The 26,476-nt window shown below is 42.8% G+C and overlaps 2 protein-coding genes across 7 annotated transcripts in view; one reads left to right on the top strand and one right to left on the bottom strand.

The window, feature by feature from the left end:
* ZDHHC14 (zinc finger DHHC-type palmitoyltransferase 14) overlaps positions 1-26,476 on the bottom strand; it is a 124,481-nt gene that overhangs the window by 95,338 nt on the left and 2,667 nt on the right. For 5 of the 6 annotated variants that reach the window (XM_061471640.1, XM_061471642.1, XM_061471644.1 and 2 more), the window contains exon 1: positions 6,545-7,402. The exons of the other annotated variant lie outside the window; for it this stretch is intronic. In XM_061471640.1, the coding sequence (XP_061327624.1) occupies positions 6,545-6,795 (251 nt within the window). In that variant the 5' untranslated portion in view covers positions 6,796-7,402. Of the gene's footprint in view, positions 1-6,544; positions 7,403-26,476 lie in introns of those variants that run through there. 6 annotated transcript variants of the gene reach the window in all.
* LOC133278615 (uncharacterized) lies at positions 7,722-11,940 on the top strand. Its single transcript, XM_061471649.1, has 2 exons — positions 7,722-8,063; positions 11,757-11,940. Exons 1-2 carry the CDS (start codon positions 7,763-7,765, stop codon positions 11,783-11,785), a joined length of 330 nt encoding a protein of 109 aa, XP_061327633.1. The 5' UTR covers positions 7,722-7,762; the 3' UTR covers positions 11,786-11,940.

Here is a 26,476-nt window from a genome sequence, read left to right as displayed (position 1 = left end):
CAAAATTACAAGTCTAACCTCATGTTCTGGAGAATGAAGACGTAGATAAGTATTACTCATCAGCATTTGTAAATATTTGAAGACATTTATATAGATAATAAACAAACTTTGAAAATTTCCTTTTTCCCCACTCTGGAAAGGATATCAAATATCCCAGGTGAGAATCTACACCTAGCTACAAGAACCATGCTGAGCTATGATGAACATAGAAAACCATCACCCAGCAGGCTGTGATGAAATTTCCTCTCTTTCTCCAAGAGGTTAGAATGACATCAAGCAAAGAAGAGCACAAACATTCACATTTCACTCTGAAGATGTGCATGTACCAATGGTCCAAAGCTACACAGGGATTTCCTCCAGGTCCTGAGAGGACATAGTATCTGAGAAGCCAACATCACTTCTTGCACTGTTACACTCCCTGTTTTCATTGTCCCCCACCTCTGCAAAAATAAATAAAAAAAAAAAAAGGAAAATAAAAAAAAAAGAAGTGGAAATACAACTAGAACTATAGGGGAGAAAGGAGGAAATTTAAAGACAAAAACTCGTGTTCAAAACTTATCTTCTCCATGAAACAGCAGATAAAGGCCATCAACTAAGCTGAATTAAAAAAAAACAAACAAACAAAAATCCCAAACCAAAACAACACTGGGAAAAAAGCTCTTTAACATTTATTTTGGAAAACAAGTGAAGTGTTACAAAATCATAAAAAGCCTCTGTAGTTTCAGGAGAACTAAAGAAGGTTTGACTTCCAAAAGTAAAAGAGGTTATCCTCACAGAATTTCACTCTGAAAAACTGAAGCACTTAGTCATTATCCATTTCCACATAAATAGATCTAGCCTTGAAAAGTAGAGATGCATGACCTAATATCAAATGTTACTGGTACATCTCTGGGTGAAACAACTTCAGTTTATATCATGCTATTCATTCAAAGCAGGTTTAAAAGATTAAACTGAGGTACCTGCTCAGTGAGGCGCTAGTTTAAGTTAGGGTAGTACAAAACTATACCCTTTTGGCCAGGGAGAAACTTCAGCAGCCATGAACAGATAGATCACTGGAAACTTAGAAGAGATGGATTACATAATATTTTTTTTTGTGATTGAGGAAAGTCCCTTATCAAAGGAGAAAAATATTAGATATACTTTGTACCTGAAAGATATTAGATTCTGCAGCTAACATTTTCAGGGTAATTAAAGTGCAAAGAATAAACAACATCTGGTTAGAATGCATGCCATCCCTTAGGAATTTACCGTATTATTTGGTACTTCTATATAAATTCAATACAAAAAGTAAACCCTGAAAATTAGAATTGCTGCATTCTATGTCTTTTTCACTAAACTGTCAGAGATGTATAATATGGCAAAATGAGAAACAGAAATACTGCTTTGGTTTAATGTTAATGACAGATTATTTTTAAACAAAGAAAATTGCAGGTTGGGGGGAAACACCTATTCATCAGTGCACTTGCCTACACCACTTGCACTATTAGGCAGCTACTGCCCTTCATGTAGAAAAGGACGCAGTTCTCTTGTTAAATGATCATTCCAGTTTATATGCCACAATTTTTGCTTTGAAATCCATTTTGACATCTTCAGCAGGAAATGTTTATAGCAGCCTTTAATACCTGAAGTCACACTGGTAGCACTTCCTGCTAAGGAACTCGTTGTGTAAGGACATCAAAAGATGCAAGTAAGCTACTCGTCCTAAGAGCAAGAGGAAGAAAGATAAAGGAGGCTTATCAGATTAAGAACATTCCACCTAATTGGCATAGGACCTCACATTAAGAATCCACCTCTTTCAAGACCACAGAACATTCGCCATAAGACGATGACAATTGTTGATACCACAGTGAAGATGCTATGTTTACACACAGAGGTTTGTCATAGTGAGCAGTGAGTTACACCACTTTGCCATAGTACGTGCTATAGAAGTTCAATACTGAACAATCTACACTGCACCCGATAGTGTGACTCATAAATGTCCTCCAGTCACACTGGTTTTCGGGGTGGGAGGCATGGAGCAGGTTGCCAGTGACTGCAAGAGCAGACAGAAAGCAGTGATTTGTATGCACATGCACATGGACAATCTCAGTTTAAATAATTTTCCAGCATCCTTTTTGAAAGACAGTGCAATTACACAAAAATTAAGTGTTAACCAGCTCAAAAAAAACCCAAACCCCAAACCCTCCAGTTTGTTGAATCAGTGCAAGTGTTAAATGGTATCAGAAGTGATAGGGCTCTGACTCACATTTACAGAGAAAAAAGCTGCACTGCATCAGCCCTTCCGGCATCCCACCATCTGCTCCAACCTTCTTCCAGAACCACTCACCCTGCAACTGAGTTGGATAGAAGAAAACATGACTGTGCCCGAGTCAATTCAGTTCAGTTGGCATCTTCACTTAAACCCACCTTTTATGGGAAGTTTAATTTGCCTGCCTGACCTGAAGCAGCTCAGGTGCAGACATGTTCTCTCGTGCTACCTGCACCATGAGGTCCAAGAAAAAGGGAGCTGGCACACAGAAGCAGCGTTAACTCACAGTAGTAATGCAGCCAAACTCATCTACCACTGCTCTGGAACCTGTGAAGCTTGTGCATTCATCTAAGATTTGCCATTTAACATCAAGATGTTTGTTTTACATATCCTGCTGTGTTAAATATGTCATTCAGCCTCCATTTTGCTTTACTGTAACCTACAAAAATAGGACTCCAGATGACCATGGAAATAAAGGGTTCTTTTCTCTTTTGACTATGCATTCCTAGCTGCATAAAAGCAGTACGAAGTGCCTTAGTTTTGCCTCTCTATTGCACCAATAAAGGACTTAAATTATGTAAATACAGCGGTTGAACTGGCTAAGTACAGCAGTGAGATCTGCCCTTCAGTTATGGATGCTGTCTTTGCTCTGGGGAAAGGAATTTGTTTTCCAAGCTTTCATGCAGCTACTTTACATGAGCACTGAATAGTTTAAAAAATATATATGTCTGTGTAATGAGGCAAGGCAAAGGAAAAAAAGGAAGTGCAACACAAAGCCAAATTTGCAAGAAAAAAAGAAAAAAGGCTGAATATCATAGGGTTAGAGTTAGGAAATATATTTCTAAAATAAAATAACATACCCAAATTTTAAAGACAAAGTAAATAATTTGCAGTGCCTCATCTTGAGCATTTTGAAATAGGCATTTTTAAGAATACCTCAAGCACAGCATCCCTCTTGGGACCCAGAAGTTCTTGCAATAATTCATGTTACGTTTAATAGATAAGTTACAGAAATAAAACTGTTTGTTACTTCCATTCTCTACCTCTGGAAAAGCAGGGAGGCAGGAATTATAAATATTTTACCAGCTTGAAAGCTCCTAGATTGTTGTTTTCTTTTAAGCAAATTCTGGCTTACCTCTTCAAAAATGAAAATAACAGTGAAATGACAAAAGGGAGAAATGGTGATGTATTTGGAGTATATGAGAGATAAAAGTCAACAGAGAGAAAGGAATAAAACCAACCAACAGTAGGTACTGGGAAAAGTAGGCAGGAAAAAGCACAGGAGTATAAATACAAAAGACTGCAAAGGCATGGTTCAATGTCAAAAGCTATACAGGTCAAGATGTATGACATATGTTTGCTTTTGGAGAACTAGGGTTTGTTGACTCAGAGACATGTATTTCTCCCCTGGACAGGATTCCATAGCACCTGAGATGTAGCTCTGGATGAACGGGTGTCAACAGTAAAATAAAAGGAGGGTCGGGGCGAAATCATGTTGGAAGAATGAATGAAGCCAAAAGAGTAAAAGACAACTGTTTATGTTAGCATGATGCTTCCCCAGGAATTAGCTGTCAAAGTCCTATCCTTCCTACACCCCCACTTCACAGGCTGCAACCGGGGAATGACTGGGAATGTGATGAGTACCTATCTTCCAGTTTCCGAATGTGATACCTATCTTCCAGTTTCCGAAACCAAAGGAACAAAATCATTTATTTCACCTGTAGCAAAAAGACCAAACAATTGCAAGAGCATACAGGGTGTCTTTCCTCTTCAATGACAGTTTGAGCTTACAGTTCAGACACTCCACATGCCCATTTAAAAATCACTTTGACCCACCTGTACACAAACAACTGAAACACATTTCTGTCATTCTGGTGGTTAACGAGGAGCACCATAACCAAGTCAGCCAAATAATGGAAGTGACACTAACTCCTCGAGATGCCATCAACTGATCAATAAATAGTAACTTTAGATTATCACTTGGAAACTGCTTCAAAAGAACGCTTTTTAGTCAGAAATTACCTGTTTTCATTCTAAATCCCTTTTCATTGTAAAATCAACAACCTTCTGCAGTCCAAACATCACAAATGTGCTCAACACCATTCTCATAGTCTTAGGGTTTGTTTTTTTAATTAGCCTCCAGAGGATGAGTAATACTTTTCCAGTGTAAGTGCTTTTTAAAAAACAAAGTCTACCTTATTATTATAAAAATAAATTATCATTGCCACCCTCTACTTTGATTTTCCTTAAAAGGAGAGTGCAAGTGATACAAGAATGACTCAAGACCAGCAAACACACACACACAGAGAATTTATATAGTTACATAAAGCTGAAGATTTTTCCCTGCTTCAAGACTGCCAGTTAGAATAAGCACCAATTATATATAAAAAAATGCTGCAGCTTGACTAAAGATGTCGTCCATCACTCCAAATAAGCTCAAAGACATGACAGAAGCTGTAGTGTTCAACTTTGGTAGGTACACATAACTCACAGTAGTAATGAAATTGGAAGGTGATGAACTGCTAGAAGCTCATCCTGCTTTAGCAGTTCTGAATCATGCAGCTGCAGAGAATACTTCTCTCTGAAGCAACCAAGTGTTAAGACATCTAAATAAGCTATAAACTGTAGCTTAATAAATAAGTTTCACAATCATGATTATAAAACATTACAGTTTTGATCCCACATTTACACTGTGGTATTTGCAGGCAGTCCAGCACTTCCCTTCAGAGGCTCTGCTGAAGGTGATGAGGCTGCACAGAGATGCAGATATCTGCTCCCACCCAAAAGCTTTCCAAAATTAAGCCTAATCATGACACACAGAATAGAGTAGTATTGCATCAGGACTGCGTGCTATCAGGTTACACCTTTAACACCCCTTTAAAACCAGGAAAGTAAACACATTTGCAGTATATGGATATCATATTGACTGTTATTCAGCTACTCAAAGCATATTCAAGCAGCTTTGTAATGTCTGCATAAGATTTACAATTAAAGCATCACGCTAAAGTAACCTGAAGCCCACTGAAGACAATTCATTTGCCGAGCTCACAGATATATTCAGCAACTGGTCACCTGCTGAGCATTTTTACCTTTACTACTATCAGTATGTTAACATGGTCTGCATTTAACTGGTGCAATTTATGGTTTGCTAACATCACTGGCATCTTCCTGGAAGACACCAAGTAACGAATGACTTTCGTCATTCAACTGTATCACTCATCAAAGTGAACATAATTTCTGAAAGCAGCACTGAAGCTTACTTATACATAATAGTTTCTAGTCAAGAAAATAGTAAGAGCTGTTAATACATAATTTGAAGATTTTTTTTCCTGCCACAAGCCAAGCTACTATAGTTTAGAACAGGTAAAACAGCATTAACACTTTAAAAATAATTCAATTATTACTACAGCCAGTGTTTTTGCAGTGTGAGCATCTGGGAACTCTTTAAAAAAAGTAAGTCGAAGCATATTGTCCATTTCATGTGCCTAATTCTTTCTTGCCATACATATTTCATTTAGCCATTCCAACATAAGTGCAAAAATCAGTATATCTGATCTGCTGTCACCGTGTGTCCACTTTATATAAATGAAAAGGACTCCAGAAGATTCAGAGCAACAGAGAAAAAAGCCCTAGGAGGACATCAAAAGCTTGCTTAAAGAAAAACCCAAACTTCCAAAACTGATACAACTTAAACTAAGACCAAACTCACATACAAGTTATAATCACAAACAGAAAGTAATGCTGTTACCTAGCGGTGGAAAGCTAGGTATATGCAAAACTGCACATGCTAGGTATATGCTCTTGGTTTTGGCTTTAGTTTTTTATTGGGTTTTGGTTTTCATTTTCAGTTAAAATCATGCCTAACCCATGAACTGATGAAAGATACTGCTTTCCTTGCATTTTCTGTTACAAAAGGTTACGAAAGTATTTTTGCACCTGGCAGTTTTGATTCTCAGCAGAGTAACTCACAGACAAGAAGGTACATAACTTCCCGACCATCCCAAACCTGCTGTTTTACACTCTTCTTGCAACATCAGCAAGAGCTGGAAACCTGTGGCATGAAAACCCTACAACCTTAATCCACAAACATCAGTTTTCCACAGTGTGATAACCAAAACTGGATCCTATGCCCCCAGCATCTTATCAGGTAATATTTTCAATTATATAAACCAACATTAGCTGAATTCAGTCAGCATTCTCCATGATATCTGGCTAAACATGATTAGTTTCCTTTCAGTCAGAAAACAGGTAACTAGAGAAAGATAAGGAAGATACAAAGACTTTAATGTCACTTACTCAAATGCAAAGAAGAGTCCACTGGTGACCAAGATGAGAACAAGAGTCAGATAGAAGACTCCAGTCTGTCGAGCCATCATTATCCTCCCATTGCAGAAGAATTTGTTTCTTCCAGGAAAAACCTCCCATTTTCTCTTGGGAACCGATTTCTTTTTCTTATGGGGAGACTCCATGGGAGACGAAGAGCTGTGTGTGCTGATCTGACTGTATTCACAGTCTTTCATGGGCCCACTACTACCTCCAGGAGTCATCAAGGGAGAGTAAAATGTGGGGAGAACCCCACCAAAAATATATACAATATATAAATGTGTGCAAACAGTCTTCCGACCAAGACAGCCCTCTCCACCAGCCCCAGTTAATTAAAAAAAGCAAATAAAAAGATGAAAAAAGAGTCTCTACCAGGCTAGCAATAGGTGTATCATGCAAACACCACTTAACTCCTCAGAAACCAAAGCTGTCACATCAGAAACGCTTGACAGGGATCCTTCCTTCAGCTTCCTCCATCAGTTACAAAACCACCATGTAAGACAATCCTTTTTAAAACAACTTATCACAAAACAAGAAAAAGGAAATTAAAAAAAAAAAAGAATTATAAAGCAGTTAGTCTGTCCAAAAAAAAATTAGTCTTTTTTTTTTCAAGTTTATTTTCAAATGGGAAGATTGTTCTTTCCTTCCCACGCGCACCCTGAGAGAGCTCTCCGAGGGTCAGAAGGTTGGTCAAGGCAAGGTTTAGCAATCGAGTTTAGCATTCATAGAGATTTGTTATAATCCTCCTTCGCGCAGCAGATTTCACTGCTAAAAATGACCATTCCTAAAACGTTCCCTCAAGAAAGGCGCGGAACAGATCAGTAAGGAGGAGGAAAAAACGAAGGGGGGGGAGAAAGGAGCCAGGCTGCAACTCCAGCTTCCGAGACACTTCAAGCGCTCTTCTCCCTGCCGCCGCAGTTAGTCCAGGGCGAAGCGGCCGCTGCTCGCCGCAGAGCCGGGGTCGCGGGTCTCCCCGCCGCGGGCCCGCCTCCCTGTCACAGCTCCGCCGCAGGGAAGTCTCCCGAACCCGAGGCAGCGCGGGGCAGAGCCGGTCCCCGACAGACACCAGCGCCCGGAGAGCAGGTCCTCATCCTCTGCCCCCTCCCCGCAGAGCCGCTCCCCCGCCTCACGCTCCGCGCCGCCGCGCTTAACCCCCGCCTCCCCTACACAACAGGTCCCAGCCGCCGCCTCATGCTCCCCAGCGCCTCATCCCCTCGGAGAGGGCGGCCGTGCGGAAGGGACGTTGGGGAACGGAGAGGACAGGGAGGCTTCGCAGCCGGTGGGAGATCTCTGCGGAACTTCTCCCGCCCGTCACCATCCTCGCCTCCCGCCTCACGGCCGCCGCGGGCGGTCGCACGCTGCGGCAGCGCAGGCTCTCGCTCACGGCCCGCGGCGGTGCCGGGTCCCCCCCCGCATCCTGCCCCCGCCCCGGCGCACAGGAGCGGCTTCCCGCCGGCGTCTCTGGTTCGGCTGGGCTTTCGGCCGGAGCAAGGTGAGGAAAACGCCCGGCTCCCCTCCGCTAGCTGGAGAGCGGCGGCTTTCTCTCCCCGCTTTCTCCACAGTCTCTATCCAGGCTTCTCCCCAGCAGCCAGACCCAGAATCAGCAGCTGCCGCCTCCTCATCTTCAGGGAGAGGCGGCAACCACCGCAGCGGCGGCCGCCCGCGGGAGGAGGCGGCGAGGGACGGGACCACACAGGCGGACACCCCCTGCCGCGGTCGGTCCGTCAGTCAGCTGCTTCCTGCCGAGGGGGCAGGCAGGTCACCCGCACCAGCAGCGCTGGGGACGCCGCGCCGTCGATGCAGCCGAGCCCAGCCCTCCCTCCGGCTGGTGGAGCGTGGCGACAGCACTAACTGTCCCCCATCGCCGCCTCCGCCACTGGGGTAGCGGCCAGCCGTGCGGGTACAGGAGTCCGGGCCGGGCGCGGTGCCTGCGCTGGAGACCCGCTCCCGCCGCCTGAGCCCTCGCCGCCCCCGGCACGCGCGCACACAGGCGCGAGCGATGCCTGCCGTCAGCCCCGGGCGGAGCCGACCCGTCCTGGTACTCGCCCGCGCGACACGACCTAGCGGGACCGGCCTCCCTCCCCGTGCTGGCTCGGCCGCGGACGCTCGGGGAGCCCCCCTCCGCCTGCTGGGAGTTGTAGTTTCGCTCGGCAGCTTCCGTGAAGGCGCTCCGGAGGCGGGAGGACCGTAGGAGGGACTACAAGCCCCAGCATGCCTTGCGAGCGGCCCCGGCGGGAGGGGGTGGTGCGGGAGCGCCGGCAGGGCCCGGGGTGAGGTGAACGCAGAATCGGCGGGCTTGCCGCGAAGGCGGCAATACCTGCTTCAGCGGGCCCGAGGTGTCTGAGCCGGGACCCGCCGTACCCCGAGACGGCCCTGCCGTTCCCTCCCACCTGCCCCCGCGGGCTGGGACGGCCGCGGCCGCAGCTTGTGTGTCTGTTAGGCCTGAGGCTACAGCCCCCGATCCATGCAGCCAGGCGGTGCGTTGTCCTCCGCTGCTCCCTGGTCAGCCATCGAAACCACATGTGCCTGTCTCACTCACCCAAAGCCCACTGGTGAGATGGCCACCAGGCGGATGTCCCTACTAATGCCCGTACACGCAAACGTTCCACTGCTTTAGCAGTGGCATGCTCGGTTACAGGCTTGTCCACCAACACCGGTGTGTTTGTACGGACCTGTACTCTGTCCTGACTTCATGAGGCACAGGCCAGAAAGGTACAAGCCGCTAAGGAAAAGCTTTTCAGAAACGCAGTCCTGCACTAAGCCGTTATTGCACAGTATTATCCTGGTGAAGAATGGCACTGGTGGCAGGAAGCCCAGGGAGGGAGGCTTCCCACAGCTACTCTCAAAGCTGCTTGCTGTTCTTTCTGCCTACTATGGTGTCCCTGTGCATTCAAAGAGGTCAAGCTGGTGAAGGGTCTAGAGCACAAGTCCTGTGAGAAGCAGCTGATGGAACTGGGATTGTTTAGGCTGGAGAAAAGGAGGCTCAGGGGAGACCTTATCACTCTCTACTACCTAAAAGGAGGTTGTATGAGGGGAGGGTCGATCTCTTCTCCCACATAACAAGAGATAGGATCAGAGGAAATGGCCTAAAGTTGTGCCAGGGAAGGTTTAGACTGGATGTCCAATCCAAAGGGCATCCCAAAAGGGCTGTTAAGCATTGCAACAGGTTGCCCAGGGAAGTGACTGAGTCACCATCCCTGGAGGTATTTAAAAGATGTGTAGATATGTCACTTAGGAACATGGTTCAGTAGTGAACCTAGCAGTGCTGGGTTTACAATTGGATTTGGTCTTAAAAGGTCTTTTCCAACCTAAATGATTCTGTGTACTGCTGGAGATAAGCAGCCATGCACAGCTCTAACAAGGCGTTTACTTTGGCACATCTTTTAGGAAGGTTTTCAGTTTAAACCAACAAAGGATGGACTAATTTGGGACATGCAGTAGAATTGAATCCTCAGTTCAAAAAACCCCAAAGCATACTGAAGAAATTTCTGGAAGAAGTTTAGATATATATTACAGTCAGCCCACATTTCTCACAGTTGAATGTTGTCCTAGCAGAGACACCAGAAACAGTGTGAGGATGCAACTGAGCTCTCATACATAGGCAATATGTGTTCCATTTTCATAATTCCATTTCTAATTTTGGAAGGGAATATTTATCCCTTTAATTTAGTATGACAAGCTAATTATTTATCCCTAAACAGTGCCTGATAACAAAGTAACCATGAAACAGATTGACCATCACTGGATACTCCCCTTCCTTGGAGGAAATTAATTACTTTGGTAACCAAATTATACAGAGAAGACTGGTAGACACTCCTGGTGAGCCTACAATCCGTATTATTGATACACAAGAATCGTTTGGAAAACGTTATTGCCTCATGGGAAAAAAAAGAGGGGTGCCTCCCTCTGCAAGGTATAAAGGAGTAGTCCTTTGGCAAGTGGGCAGCAGAATGTAAAACCAGTTTCCTATACCATCTCTCATGCAGATGCATTGGCTTACATTTCCCCCCACATGTAATAGATGCTGCTGCATTATTCCTTCCCTCGTGTAGTACCTGTTGCCAACAGTTTGCCTGCTGTCTCATAACTCAGATATCACAGTATTTTTTGTTCTTTGAAATGTTCTTTATAAACAGCTAATAACTTTTAATTCTATCTTCATTAACCCAGCGTCAGTATGTGCCAGCAGAAGGCTGCTGACAAATTTCGTGGTTCACTGACAAGCATTTTTAGTCTTCACTAGGCTTTTATTAGCATACTGCCTTCAGCACTTTGACAATATTAATGACTTTATGATGTCAAATGGCACTGTTCACTCCTGAGATTATGAAATATTTTAGACAATTGCGAATAGAGCAAACAGTTTATGTAGAAATGCCATTGTTGGCTTATCTTAAAGGTAGCACTCAGGCTAATTTCAGAAACACTCTACAGAAGCAAACCATTGGTAAACAATACCAGTACCTTGCCTGAGCTGCCGTCTCATTTCACAGCCTTCCCCTTGGGTTTTAAGATGTTATGGTTGGGAAGTGAACTTCAGCCATATCAGTTGAGAGAAATACATAAAGGAATTTGAGGCGTGCCTGAAAAAATAATTCTAAAAGTCATGCTCAGAGAACAAACACACTTTTACTTTCAGTAGTGAATCTGCTTTGATTCCAACAGGATCATCTAATGCCCCACATTGTGCTTTTCACATGACAGGCTGTTGTAGTCCCTAATCAGTACCAGTACTGCACTGGAATTTAGAGTGTTAGTGATGTCTTTCTGCAAACATTACAAACACTATCAACACCTCTTTGAAGTTGTTTTTAAAATTATTTGGAAACTCCCCTACAAAAAAGACTTTATACAGCTAATATTTCACACAATTCAACATTGTTCTTGAAAGCATTTGTTATTGTTTATTCACAACACTAATAAACATTGGTTTGAGGCACTGAATAGATTAAACCATAGACACAGTAGGAAAAATATTCTCCCTTCATAAAACTTTGTAGGATCATTTGTTACGGTATCTACTCTTTTGATTTCTTATTTGTGAGCCAGGTTGATTTCATGGAGTAGATGTGTATGTTGCAGCAACATTACTTAGTTACAAAAAAAAGAAGACAGATTATCTTTTTGTTAAGAAAATATTAACAAAAGAGCTATTGCTATTGAAAGCTGCTCTCTTTCTCTGCAGTGTGGAGGTGTTGTACGGGCAAGACTTAAAACAACAGGGGACCTAATTTGCTGAGATGACACATCACCTTACATATATAGAACATCTGTTACCATGCTTCATGGCAGAATCTGCTTGACTGTGCTGGAAGCATTATCAGACAAAATATGTAAGTGATTAAATAAACACGAACTAGCAAACTGTAGCGTATGAAGATAGGCTGAGAAAGTTGGGGCTATTCAGCCTGGAGAAGAGAAGGCTGCATGGAGACCTCATAGCAGCCTTCCAGTATCTGAAGGGGGCCTATAGGGATGCTGGGGGGGGACTCTTCATTCACTCAGAGGGACTGTAGTGACAGGACAAGGGGAAACGGGTTAAAACTTAAACAGGAGAAATTTAGATCGGATATAAGGAGGAAGTTCTTTCCTGTTAGGGTGGTGAGGCCCTGGAATGGGTTGCCCAGGGAAGTTGTGTTCAAGGCCAGGTTGGACGAAGCCTTGGGTGATATGGTTTAGTGTCAAGAGCACACAGTGCTGAGAGTTTTCTACCTGTTTTCCTGACCATTTTTGTTTTCCTCCTTTTGCTGTTTTTCAGAAGTTGCCTTTCCCTGTACCGCTGCTTGGACAGTGAGCCAATGTTTTAGAGTCTTACCAGCACCAGTCATTCGTTTTGTCAAATGCTTTATTTCCTTAAACAAGGTTTTGGTTAAACTGGAGATTACATTTCATAGAAGTTGGCAGGAAGAGTAAGACTGAGAATGCACATCAGAAACACTTTCTAAAGGAATCCAAAAATATAAAGAGAGGTTTTCATTACAACAATGTGATCAATTTAAGCAGGTCCAAAAAGTTTTTAAATGTCTCTTGCTTTTGAAAGACCAAGGTGACTAGTTGTACAGCCTTCCAACAAAGTGTAACATGTACTGCTTCTCTGCAGTAGACAAATTAAGAAGACAAGAGGAAGGAAGAAAGCTTCTTCATGGCAAGCTCTGCAGGCCAGAATCAATGTTGTATTTATATGTATCCACCCCATGTTAAAACCGTATCTCTTGACTGGGGTGACTTTTTTCTGTTTTGAAGCATTAGAAACACAGTTGTTTAGAATTTAATGATCTGAAATAGCTTAACCATGTAGTCTGGATTTTTTTTGGTCATTTTTCAATTTCTGCTTTTTGCTTCTTACCACAGAGCTTCATTGCTTTGCATAGAAATGAGAGTCTATGGATATTTTAATTTATTCCAGCAGAATACAGAATAAAATGAGAATTCTCCTTAAAAATGCAATCAAAACCCAGAAGTTTTGAGAATTGGCCATGTTTCCCTGATCAGTGACTGCTTCCAAAGCCGAAGGGAGACTACTTCAAAAATCTTACCATTTAAACTGAAAAAAAAATAATGCAAACATTGTGTGCAGTCATCAGTGTGGTATTTTAACCCTATTTAACATTTCTCTTTGTTCTGATTTGAGTGAAGAAAAAAGTCTTTCATTCTGGGAAGCTGACACAGAACATGAGCCAACCAAAAGAAAGGGCCAGGAAAGCACAGTTAAGTGAGGAAAAACCCTCAGTTTTTTAAGTGTCATCAGTCTTGGAGCACATCAAACATTCCCATGATGGAGCGAGGAAATGATTTTCCTCAGTCTTACATCATGTATTAGCAAAGTACACTACTCAAAAAGTAGAATGAATTCCAAGTTTGTTTGATGTTTTGTTTTCCTGTGAAGAACCTTGCATTCATCACTGCTTGATGCAAAACACCATCATTTAGCCGGTCAGTACTGTGTACTTCAGTGAAGGTCAGATGCCCACGTTACTAATTCTTGATTAACATGGTTCATACAGTTTTATCCTTATCCCCGTTCACCAAACAAGTACTTTTTCTTCAGTAAACTTCCTCTTGAATCCACTTTTTTTTTTCCTCCCCCCATTACATACAGGAAATGAAGTTAGCACTTCAGCGAAATAGACATATGACCATGGGTCATACCTGTCCATGCACAGCACATCTGCTTTCTGATTTCTAGGTGTCTCCACTGCTAAAATTTCTGTTGAACCAGGCCTCATTTTGTGTTCATCACAATCAATATTAAAACAAGTGTCTGAGTGAGCAGTGGATGAAGTGGAGCTGGATTTCCTTTCCCCATCACAACAACTTTGCTTTCCCCTGTGGTCCACGTGACACTCCTCGTATGACAAGCAGATCACACACTGTAACTAAGTGGATGCAGCACACAAGCTGACCAGGGGCCAGCTGCCTGCCACCAAATGACCAAAAATGACGTGACACGAGATGAGTCAGTGGCTGAGCAGAGTGAGCAGCTCACAAGCACCAAGGAAGGCCTCCATCTCCCCTCTTCCAAACTAGCAGCGAAGGGTGGCAGTTGTCCTCTCCTCTCCCAAGTCCCTTCCACCCTCCCTTGCAGTCTCTCTACTGCTCATCGGATGTTTTGCTGGGCTGACTCGGTGCAAAAGTATCAGCACAAATAATAGAAAACTATTCACTTTTTTTTTCTTTTTCCACCAAGTTATCACACTGAAATGACTCGGCAAAGGACATGACAAAGCATCAGGACTGGGACAAAGGAGGGGCAGGAACATATTGCCCAGGCAAAGGGAAGTGAAAGAGTAAAGAGTTTTCCTCTTTATAAATGTATTTAAATTTAAATATAAAGGGACAGAAAGTAAGACCAAAGGCAGCAGTTGGATCGGTCTAGGCTGCCACTGAACTTCAGATTCAACCAGATGTGCTCATGGGGACATCCCATAGGTGCAAGAGCTGGCAAAAAGTAAGAGGAGACAACACACAGCTTAAAGACAGAAAAGGAAGGGAGAGCAGGACCTTTGCCTCTGGTAGTGGTGGACTGTTAGATAAGCCCAAGCCACCTCATTATGACTTGTTTGGTATGGTAGTACATAATGACCAAGTCCTTTCCACAGCATGGGCATTGATTTGTCTGTCTTCCATCGATTTTCAGGAAACTTTCAAGAATTTAATTATACTTGAAACTTCTATTCTTTTGCCTATTCATCTGAGCAAGTTCCAAAGTATTCCTCTGGGGAGAGAAGGAAAATCTGACTGACACTTTAAACAATTGGGTAAATCTGTTCCCATAGGAAACAAAACAAAAAATAATACACACCTACAAGTGGTCCTGCCATTAAAGGGATGCTGTCAACTGCAATTAATTTCTTTAACCAATTGAAATAGGAAAAATGTTTTGAGATAGAGTTCTTTAATATCTCCTCTGTAAAAGACTATCCCTTTTGCAGGTGTTTCTTTTTCATCCCACTTTTCACTTGGGGCTATAGAAGGGACTGGACTCCTGACTGAAAAAAGAATAACCACAAATATGCTCCAATTTATCCAATTTACAACCTTCCCCACCCCCACACCTCTGTGTATGTTTCCTGAACACCTCTTTCTTTCTCTTCCCTGCTGTCTCAGCAAACAGCCACTTCCAGTACTGGGGGAAAGTAGGATCTTGTGCTCTGCGGTGGAGCATAAGTGATTCCATCCAGCTCATCCAGAAGTGTGACGTTCATTTGGAGAAAAGCCTTCTGTATAATTTTAGTTGTGGGCTGTTTCACCGTTCTGAACGATACATTGGGAACATTTACATCAGAACCATCCATTGCTGTCAGCAGAACACATCCATGATGTGTGCTTATATGGATTGACACAAGATATATAATAGCTTTCCTGGAGAAATTGGGCAATTAGAGACTTCTGTATATCCCAGAGGGGGGCTGTCTGCATCATTAAACACTTAAGTAGGGCATCTCAAAATGGAGCTAACTGCTTCTGAAAATCTCTTTAATGTTTTGTTGTTAAAATTCAGCATCATTAATGGGGAACATTTATAATATTATATCATTTCTTTCTCTCTTGCCTTAATTTTCTCTCCCGTACTCTTTTCCCTGCCTTCAACTTGGCTTTGTGTCTCTTCCAGACCTGCCCATCCCCCCCTGCATATACTTCATTTCAGCAAACAGCAATGTGTGTCATGGGTTTCATACCCACCCTCTTTCCCACCTTCCTACCATAAAACAATGAGCAAAACCAATAAGGGAGAACAGGTCATTTCACACCTCTCAGAGATATTTTCAGGACAATATGTCCTGACAGACTCAGGGGTGGGGCACTGCAAGGACTGAATTGATTTCAAATTTGGAACCCATCCCCACCAAATCCCTGCTCCCCCAGCCAACAGGATGAAAAAAATATTTCATTTACTTGATAATTTAGACTCCATAGGATCTGAATATTCAATGAGCTCTGTATACAACGGACTAGATGTGACTCATGAATCATATGGCTGACAACACTGCAGTAGAGAAAGGAAGTCTGACAATCAGCAGAAACGTGATACTGATCATACACAAATGTGGTCAGAGGCATAAACCAGAAACATTCTTCTGCTATTTTTGATCATTTATTTACTATAATTATCATTCCCATATTTGTGTGAACACTTAAATGGATGGGTTTTGCTCAGAAGCCCGCACCCAACTAGGCATGTGTTTATGGCACCAAAGTTTTAGCAATTACCTCTACGACTAGATGATGCAACATCTGATGGAAATGCAGTTTTCACTTAATAAATGTGTATTTCATATTGCAGTCAATGTGATGGCCCACTTTTAAGCATTCTCAGAAGTTTATCTTCTTCAAATATACCTTACTGGGCCTCATAAGACGTACTTCTGTTTTTTTCCTATGATTATTAGCCATTCATTATTTTAACCAATAATTATTCTTCAAAAAATTCATGCACTTCTTGTAAGAAAAGGTACAGGATTACTTACATGGTTAAGAGATGGTTTTGGCCAAGATTCTGGGAATGACTTTAGAACATATGGCTTTAGAACATATGCTTTTTTACACTAAAATAGGAAAATGAGTTTACAAATCTGAATTTTTGTAGAACTATACTAATCTACTCACATAAAATAATTCTGATGAGCAAATGGCAGTCTGCAGTATAATCACATCTTAAACCAATAAGACCATAACCAGGAAATCCAGGAAGACCATTCAGAATGCTAAAGAAAATTATTCATGCAATAAATAATATGCAAAGGTTAGTCTTGGAGGCATTATAGATTGGTTTGTTTTATTTGATTAAAAGGAATATAGGTACAGAATATTAGCAGGAAAATAACAGGAAAAAAGAAAGGAGGTTGGGAGAACAATTTATACTCAGACTTGATGTAAAGATAACGAAAGGGGTTTCAAGGGAGACCTACCTAAAGGGGGTCTACAAGAAATCTTGAGAGGGACTTTTTACAAGGGCATGTATGGATAGGACAAGGGAGAATGGTGTTAAACTGAAAGAAGGCAGATTTAGATTAGCTATAAGAAGGAAATTCTATGAGAGGGTAAGGCTCTGGAACAGGCTGTCCAGAGGAGCTGTGGCTGCCCCATCCCTGGCAGTGTTCAAGGTTAGATTGGATGGGGCTTTGAGCAACCTGGTTTAGTGGCATGTGTCCTTGCCTATGGCAGTGGGGTTGAAACCAGATTAAGGTCCCTTCCAACCCAAACCATTCTGTGATGCTATGAAGGTATTTACTAGTAACCAGAGTTCCTCCCAGTGTGGAATCCAGGTATTTCTACCACAGGTTTGTGTAAGCAGACAGTGGATAAATCTTTTCACTTTGACTGTAGTGGGGCACACTCACCCTGCCTTCCTTTCAGCAGGGAACTGCAACTGGACCATCCTAATTCAGTTGCCTCTCAAGCCAGAGCCCCAGGTGACCCGTAACATCAGAAGGAAAGAGGTAAAGAGGGGAATACTTGTGTGAGGAACTGAGCTTGAAGAACTTCAGTTACTAGTAAGTAGGCTTCCCTTTTAACTTTGGGATAAATATCCCCATGATACTTCAATGTGGAAATTTAAAAAGTGGGGTTACATACAGAAGCACAAAGTCTCCAAATAACCATTGTGAAGAGCCTGCGTCTTTCATGCAAACAGCCCTGGCCACCTCAGAGATAGTAAATACTTGGGAAAGTTGATGGCTGAAGCTTCAGATAGCTGCTCAGAGCTGGGGAGTAGGGAGAGAGGATGTCAACAGAGGAAAAGTCTGGCACTCACTACCCATAGGAGAAACTGCAGGTGGATTTTTAGGGACACCTTACTCAGAAGGAAAACCTTATACAGGAAATAATCTGTAAAACCTTGTACTTTTCCACTTCTCAAGATAACTGCAACTAGGAAGGATTCCTACACAGACAAAAAGCAAATTACTGGTGGCATGAAGGAGCAGCTCATGGAGATTTATGAGAACCCAGCTCCCATTTTTTGTGATTCTCATCCAGGCCAACTGGTGCAGACTAGCTTTTGGCATATAGGTCAAAGCTAGGGCTTTCCTAGCTGACTAGCTTCATCCTTTCTTCACACTCAGAGTAGCATATTTTAGTGCAAAATCCATCCTATGACTTTTTTATCTGCATACCACAGCCTTGTCTGTTATACATTATGCACAACACTCAGCGATTGCCTGCTCTAACCACAGCACCTAACCACAATGCATTGCTCAGACTAAGCCACACTTGTAACCTTGGCATAGCCTACACTGCAAACACACCCCACCTGCCAGGATTCTGCTTTCTGCAGCTGCCACTGTACCTGCTCCTTGTGCAACAGCTCAAGAAATCACGACAGCATCTCAGGCCTCTCCTACGCCTGCCTAGGCCAGGGAAGCCAGCTCTACATGTCACATCTCAACACCTTGCAGAAACTTCTAGACTTACATAAAATTGATTTCTCCCCCCCCCCCCCCCCCCCCAACAATATATATCCCCATGTAATCATCAGCAACACTGTGAAAGTATTGTCAGCTCTTTCCCCAGTGCAGACTCCCCACTGCAGGGAACAAAAGACAGGATTCACGTTCACACAGGCTGCATCTACACAGTTCTTGCAACTACACTAAGAGAAAAAATACCAGTCAGTCATTGTCAACTCTCCACTCTTCCAGAGTGAGTAGCTGGCACTCTCTCCCCCTCTGCAGCACCTTGCCTTCTGCAAGGCTGGAAGGCTGTGTTTATTTCAGGCACTGCAGCTTTCCAATCTTGGGTGAAGTGCCTGTACCCAGGCAAGTTGTGCACATGCGGTGTCGGGAGGGACTGCGCATTCAGCTTGTGAGTACACGCATTGCAGGATACAGAGGACACCAGTTTCCTGTGTTCTGTGAGAATCCCTGTGGCAGGATGCATCTCACACCACCTCTTTACAAGGGGTCTGGTAAACCCCTCAATGTAGATTAGCCCCATAAGATTATGTCTTTCACTGTACCTATACACTCAGCACTGTTGCTGTCTCCAAACCATCCTGAGCAACGGGATGGCAAGCAAACGTGTGTTAGCACTGCCTCACAAGCACCACCTACTCTGTAGGGCAAGAAAGGCACTACGTTAATGAATGTTCACTCCAACCAGTGCGCACAGAGCAGAATTTTTGTCTCCACACATGACCAAAAAAAAAAAAGCACTGATTTCCTTCCTTCCTCTGTACCTCCTCAAGAGGACAAAAGCAAGAGTTTCCTCTTCATACAAAAAGACTGAAAAAAAACAGTCCTCCCACTTCCTTTTCCCACCTCCTTTTAAAGTCATGAAAAGCACCAGTTGATCTGTTCACCAACCTGCCCAAAGGATACAACTCTCCATCTTCTTAACACCTCATAAGCTTAGCTCCTTCCCTGCTTCTGAGAAGCTGGCGGGCTGAGGTCAGCTCATTGCAAAGGTCAGTAGCAAGGCCTGTGCCATGAAAGGCTCACACAAGAACAAACCCCAAGCTCTCTCAGGTAGAATTACAGTATCTCACTGCTTTGCTGCCTGCCTTATATCCCCTCCAGACAGAGGCAGCCCACATTCCATACATCCCTCTCTAGAAGGCCAGCTGATGAGCTGAGCTGAGGGAAATACTTGCCTTCCAAGCCCTTACTAAAAATAGATGGCAAGCAGAAAACATTAAACAAAAGCATGTCGTAAAACACATGTGGATTGGTATGTAAAAATATTCTGATATGTCGAAGAGTTTACCATTATTAAACCCTCAAGTTAAACAGAGCAAAGTGCATACATGTTTAGGCTTCATCCAGTGTTGCTATGCAGACCACTTCAGTGGAGAAGCACTGGATTCAACCACCACAAATACAAGATGCTCAAGCTAGAAGTTGCTTGTGCTGGTTCTATTACTTGATGGGCTGACACACACCTGCAAGTTCCTCTTGCTGAGCTGAAAGCATTTTAAATGTCAGCCATGAATCACAAACGCTTGGCTAGCTGGTAGCATCTGTGCCTCCTTGTTCTACTGAGTGGGTTCAGCCGACCTTCCTGGTCTTTCCAGGGGTTCATATACCCTGTAGCAGAGCAAACCATTCATGTCTGCCCACTAGGACATCAGATTAAATAAAATCCACCTGTTATATCTAATTATATATACATTATTATATATAATCTAATATACACGCACATGTACAAACTCTACCCCTCCATGTGCAAAGAGAGCAATGGCCCTGTCTGACCTTCCAACCAGCCAGGCTTTCATGGGGCTGACAGAATGTTCCATGAGTTACATCCTGACTCAAGGGCTTATAAGATCAGGGCCACAGTTTAAAACAGGTATCAAAGAGTTATAAATTGTGACATAAGAAAGAATAATCATATTTTCAGCTCAGTGAATGCTGCAAAGCCTTTGGAAACACAGTATTCCTGTTTCTTTACCTGGCTCCTCATTTTATCCACTCTAGCTGTTATTAGCATTAACCTTGCCAGCAAAGCAAAGAAGCTTGGAAAAGAAACTCTGCAAAGGGTCAGGAAAACACACAGCCTTTTTCAGAGAACAAAAAGCACTGTCCAATGAACACAGAAGGAGATGAGATGTCAGTGGTTAGTTTTAAGCTTTATTTCTGCTCTAAAACCAAAGACCTCTTTATAGCCTAACAGAATTATAGACTCGAGTCTACCATTAATAGCATGCATGGCGCCAGTGTAATAAAAAATGGAAATTTAGTGTCCAAGAATGATTTATGAAGCTCAGTAATTCATGTCAGAGTTTCCACAACATTGTGCTTCTCAAAAAATCTCAGGTCCAGTAACTAACAGTGCTCAGTTAGACATTGATCCTGTAATGAATGGGCGCACTTTACTGATTTTATTTTGGCGATGTTACAAGCATGGAAGCGAGCGAGCAAGAGAACATGTGCAGCAAAATGTTCAGCAACATTTCTAATCTGCTTTGTACTTGGTATCTTTAAGATACTAATTTCATCTTTCCACGCCCCAGCACAAATAAATACAAACCAAGGAACATGTAAACTTCTGAAAGAAATGCACGTTTTTTAATATTGACTTCAGCAGAATATGTAGCAAATAGATGCACAGAAGCAAGGATCAGATTTTGGGATCATTTTAGCAATAGGTTTATTTCAGATCTACAACCATGAATAAAAATGTTGCATAGAAAATATTAATTAGCCTATCTTCAACCGTTTCCACCTCTGTAGTGCTACACCAAGTGAGCTTACCCATTTTTTTTTTTAACCGTTTATTTAAAACATTTAGTTTTAATGGTTCAGCTCGTCCTAAGTCATCAATAGGGAGCTTTGTTACCATGGTGACAGACAGATGGATTAATGCGATGTTTAGAGAGATGCAGTAGTGCCAAATTTGATATATACAGTAAACACTAATGTACTGCATACACAAGAGAACATGCATGCAGAAAATCTCAGGGATAGTCTTCCATATGCACCACGAGCACTAGGACACAGAACTCCCATTATCTTCTGACAGAAAGTGGCCATCTATTACTACTTCATGCCCTTCAAAAATGCCCTGCTGGAGTCATGGACAGTTGCTCTAGAAACTTCAAACAAGTGTCTAATGAGGCCTGTTGGAAAGGCTGCTGTCAACACTGATTGTGTCACTACATGGATTAGGCCAGGAACCTACTGGTCACCTTAGAATGATAATCTGTAATCCACTTCTTGAGGTGCAGTCTGACACCTTCAGCTGAGACGTGTACATCTGGCTGTTTACTGTATTAATTGCAGGTCTCACTAATGAGAAATAAAAGCGAGGTAGACAAAACTCATTGAATTTTTACAGAGTACAGACAGATTGCCTGTCGAGTAATTCTTCTTCAGACTTTCACATTTCCTTCTCTTTCAAACCTTAACAACCCGCACCTTCCTTGCCCATCTCTCTCCCTTCCATAAAGCTGCTAATGAGCTTTCCTGTTTTCACAGTATTAGCTTAATGGTTTATGTCTCACAAAAATCCTTAGGTGGAGATGAAATTAATGTAGGAAGAAAATGTGTGAGAGTTACGCTACAAAACCCTATCAGTTAGACTGGAATTCCCCATGCTCTTACAACTAAAATATTATGCTAGTTGCTAATTTTTTTCATTATTATTATTTTATTTTACTTTATTCTCTGTGCGATGTTTGAATCATTCTCTCATTGCTGAACATCTTCACTGCAGAAACCTACAAGCTGCTAAACTGACTGGAGTCAGGTGTTTTTAAAAGACAATTTAACGTGCCAACTGAAATTCTGGCACAAACTTTCTGCATTCTAGATGTGGAATCAGAAGTATTTTATCCAGATCACACTATTAATTTATGTTACAAGAATAATTTAATTAGAAATGTTTTCCATCCATCTACACAAAGTGATAATTATCATTCATCAGGAGCCTAATATTCCGTTCTCCTTCCAGGCCTTTTTTAATTGTAACATTAAACCCTAGCAATTAAGCTCTGTGAATGGCAGTAAAAAGGGCCTTTGGATGTAACTGCACCGGAGCCGATCAGGAAAAGTATACATCTTGTACCCATGCCAATTAATTTTACGTCTGGATTTCTCAGCAGGTGATGTACTACCAGAAATGAGTCAAGTTTACACTGGCTACCTCCCCACGATGAACGGAACGCAAATCCAGTTTCTTCCCTCAGCCACGTGCTCTTCAGCACTTGCCACTTACGGCCCCCGAACCAGTGTCACTGGCCACACGAGGAAAGCCAGTGGCACCGGGTGGTGCAGCAGCCCTCCCACCAGCACACACAATGCATCAGCCTCTGAACGTGGCACCTGAGGACCTTGTGGTGGCCAGCGGTAGCCCATGCCAGCAGCACATCCCTCCCCGTCCCACAGCTACCATGGCATGAGGGTGTCACATCAGAGCCATGTGCCAAGCTTGAAGTCACCCCTGCACACAAACTAATCAGTGGGAAGTCTACCCAGACATGCAGGTCTTGGTCCAACCTCCTCCCTAAAGCAGGCTCAGATGTGAGCTCAGAGCTGCTCACTCAGGGCTTTATCCTCATGAAGTCTCTTCCTTGAAAGAAATCCGCACAACCCCTGCAGGCAGCCTGACATGAGCCTGGCTGTCCTCATGGGGACACGTTTGAGCTACCAACAGTCATCTACCAGAGCCCACAGCAGGAAATGCACAGGACAGACAATGCGATGTACTGGACTGTCACCAAGAGGCCTGCTTTGTCCTGCCAACAATCATTTTAGAAGTTTCCAATTCTGGATGCATTTTTTCTGTGGAAATTTCTCCTTCCAGGCTGTCACCAGGCAGACCACGGCTGATAGATCTAATTGGTGCCGCAGGATCAGCACTGCTACCTCTGGGCTGGGTGGCTGAGCCTCAAGTACCAGGTCATGCTCTCATGATGCCATGGAAATAATAGTAATTATTTTTTTTGCTGTTTCTTTTCTGAATTCAGTCAGAAATACATTGTTTTGTGGACCATTTTAAAGGTTTTTCTAATACAGTGTAAAGTAACTACTAAAAGTTGATAGACTACTATTCTGTAATGAAATACATATTGAACGCATTAAAGACATGGTACCCAGTAAAATTAAAAGAGCTCATAAACATGTTCACTAGGTCCCTAAAGACAGGGGTAATACCACAGGAAGTGGGGAGGGATCCATGTCTTGCCTGTCTAGTTAATATGGGCAGAGCCGAAGACATATGGGCTTATTTTACTTGTCAAGAGAGTACCGTAAACACTGAGCAGGTAATAAAACCTATAATTTAGTAAAGGATAAGAACAGAAAGCAATCAGATATACACATATGAAGGAAGACCCTCTGTAAATGTTCGCATGTCTGCAGCCCCACGTAAATGCCATGCAAACCATATGACAGCCTTGGTACATGTTACCAACAGTTCTGAAATTTGCAGTGTGCCCCTGAGCAGCCATTATGTCATCATCCATGAGTGCTAATTTGGGATTTCTAACTGAAACTTGGGCCATTCTGCCAGTGGGACTTCTGCCACTTCCTGAAACGTGGCCAGGCTCTGGCTGTAAAAAGCAAGGCTGCTGTGGTATCTGTGCAGCCGGCCAGCATGCTTGGCCTTGTCTGAAGTCATGCCTGACGTGCCCGGCTGAATAACCACATGTAAAAGTGGAATTAAAAAAGCAGCGTTTCCTATTCTGCTGGAGTAAGCTCTGGCTTAGAAAGCAGCTCCAGGGCTGGAGGTGACCAGGAATCTGGAGATCCGGCCCCCAGCTCCTGCCTTTGCCAGAGAACTAAAGCAGAACCTTGTGCAAACTGGTCAATTTCCTCATCTTCTCCAGATGGCAAAATACCCGTCCCATAAATGTGTGAAGCCAGCTCAATGTTTTTAAAGTGCCTTTTGATTCTCCGATGCAAGGCTCTTATAATCATTACTACATTTGCCAAATAAGTACTGATTTTGTCAGTATTTCTGTGCTTACAGTGTGTAAGTCATTTTTCAGTGACCAGATTTTTGCTGCAATATGAACTGAAAGTCCTAAGGACTTATCTTGACATGGGAATTTCAGCCACCAGATTTTTAAGATGCACAACAGTAACCAGCTTACTGTAAAAACAGAAACCAAACCATAGCTGCAGAACGCTTTCATTTCTTGTCTAATTGACCAGAAAATTGTTCGGAAACACGTAACCCGTTTCCCCATGCCCGTGCCGGCACACAGCTCTTGAGGCTGCACCGTGCTTTCAGGAATATCAAAGCTCCCATAAATACAGGAAATGACCCAGTGAGTCAGGCAGAGAGCAAAGCTCAGCTCTCCTGGGAGCGGGAGAGCAGATCAACTGCTGCCTTTTCTCTCGTTCCAAAACCAGTGTTTGGCGCTTTCCCAAATTCTTTTACATAATCCAGTTCTGTTAGTGAACATGTCAGTTTAACCAGCATTCAAATCAACCTCCTCTATTTTTTGAATTGGATTTTTAAGCTCCAAGCAGGATTCTGCACCTCAGCTGCCAACTTTTTATGTGGTGGCACTTGAGACTGTTTGGCTATAGAAAATCAGCCAGTTAGGTAATTTAGTGAATATACCAAATTACTGTACTTATTAGCTCACAGTCAGCTTATAAACTAGCTGCTTCTCCTCTGAAGGCCTAAATTGCAAGCTTGGTCCTCAAGTGAAACTCGCCTTCATCGGAGGTGTCCAGGTATCACTGTGCAGTCCTGCATGGAAGAGGAAGGGGAGCAGCAGAGACCCAAGCCAGGACTGAAATGTTCTGCAGCATGTTAGGAAGTTTGCACATCGTGCTTTTATTTCTTGATAGAGCCACTTACTGGCAGCAATACATTGTGTCTGCAAAGATTATAAAGATTTCACAGGGTATCACAGAACAGTCTGCATTGGAAGGGACCTTAAAGATGATCTAGTTTCAACCCCCCTGCCATGGGCAGGGACACCTCACACTAGACCATGTCGCCCAAGGCTCTGTCCAATCTCGCATTGAACACGACAGGGATGGAGCATTTACCACTTGGGCAGCCTGTTCCAGCTCCTCACCACCCTCATAGTAGAGAATTTCTTCCTAATGTCTAATCTAAATCTCCCCTCTTTCAGTTTAAAACTGTTGCCCCTTGTCCTGTTACTACATGCCCTTGTAAAAGGCATATTTAAAAGTATATTTATGCAAATTTTTCTTTTGTATTTTCCTTAAATTTCTTTTCTTCCTTCTGCTCTTGCTCATTCTCTTCCCACACTCCTCCCTCACCCATACAGTAAAATTGTATGAACTTCCACAAGAGAAACACCACATCACCTATTTTTTATTAAAACCTAGGGGTTGATGCAGAAATCCTAACTGTAACTTCAGCATCACTGTGGAGACTAACACATACTTTGAAGCGGAAAACTTTGGTTGCCTCTCACCATCTGATTTTGGCTCACTGTATTTTTTGTAATAAACCTGGAAGCCCACAGATGGAAGCCCACCATGCACAAGTGCTTCTCTGTGAAGCTCAGGGCACCCTGGCTATTGCAGACCCCTACAGAAAGCACTACACAGTGCCTGAGCCTGGTCAGAGGGGTACCCACACTTTGTCCAAATTCTAAGCTACAGGAGCGCAGACCCATGGTCAAATTAAATGAGTAAAAGTACTTTTCAATTCTGCTATCACCTATAGAACCTACTTAGTTGCATATACATTTTCATGCCCTCCTTTTATGAAGATTTGGATGTTTGATATCAGAATCATTTAAATCTGTCTTTCAAACAAATGTGTACACTTTCAGGAAAACATAACTGCATTATAGAAGATAAATGGTTGATTCTGAGTAGCCACAAGTAGATGAATACATTGCACATGTATTGTAACAGTGACAGAGAAGGAATAATGACAGAAAATGCAAGGCTTTTGGGGGAGGTATACAGAAAAGGAGAGAAAGCGTTACATTATATTCAATTATACAACAAGAAGAGATTAATATTATAACCT

The sequence above is a fragment of the Pezoporus flaviventris genome, unplaced genomic scaffold (genome assembly GCF_033815535.1).
Source record: "Pezoporus flaviventris isolate CSIRO_AGI_PZ_B2104156 unplaced genomic scaffold, CSIRO_AGI_Pfla_v1 ptg000066l, whole genome shotgun sequence".
Classification (NCBI taxonomy): domain Eukaryota; kingdom Metazoa; phylum Chordata; class Aves; order Psittaciformes; family Psittacidae; genus Pezoporus; species Pezoporus flaviventris.
The sequence above is the reverse complement of the archived record's forward strand: the minus strand, read 5'-3'. Positions and strand labels throughout refer to the sequence as shown.

What these genes read in the sequence shown, in the direction of transcription:
- LOC133278615 (XM_061471649.1), top strand. Translation starts at nt 7,763, where the DNA reads ATGCTCCCCAGCGCCTCATCCCCTCGGAGAGGGCGGCCGTGCGGAAGG. An exon ending in GGGCTTTCGGCCGGAGCAAG is followed by an intron (nt 8,064 to 11,756) that starts GTGAGGAAAACG and finishes CTTTCTCTGCAG; the next exon opens with TGTGGAGGTGTTGTACGGGC.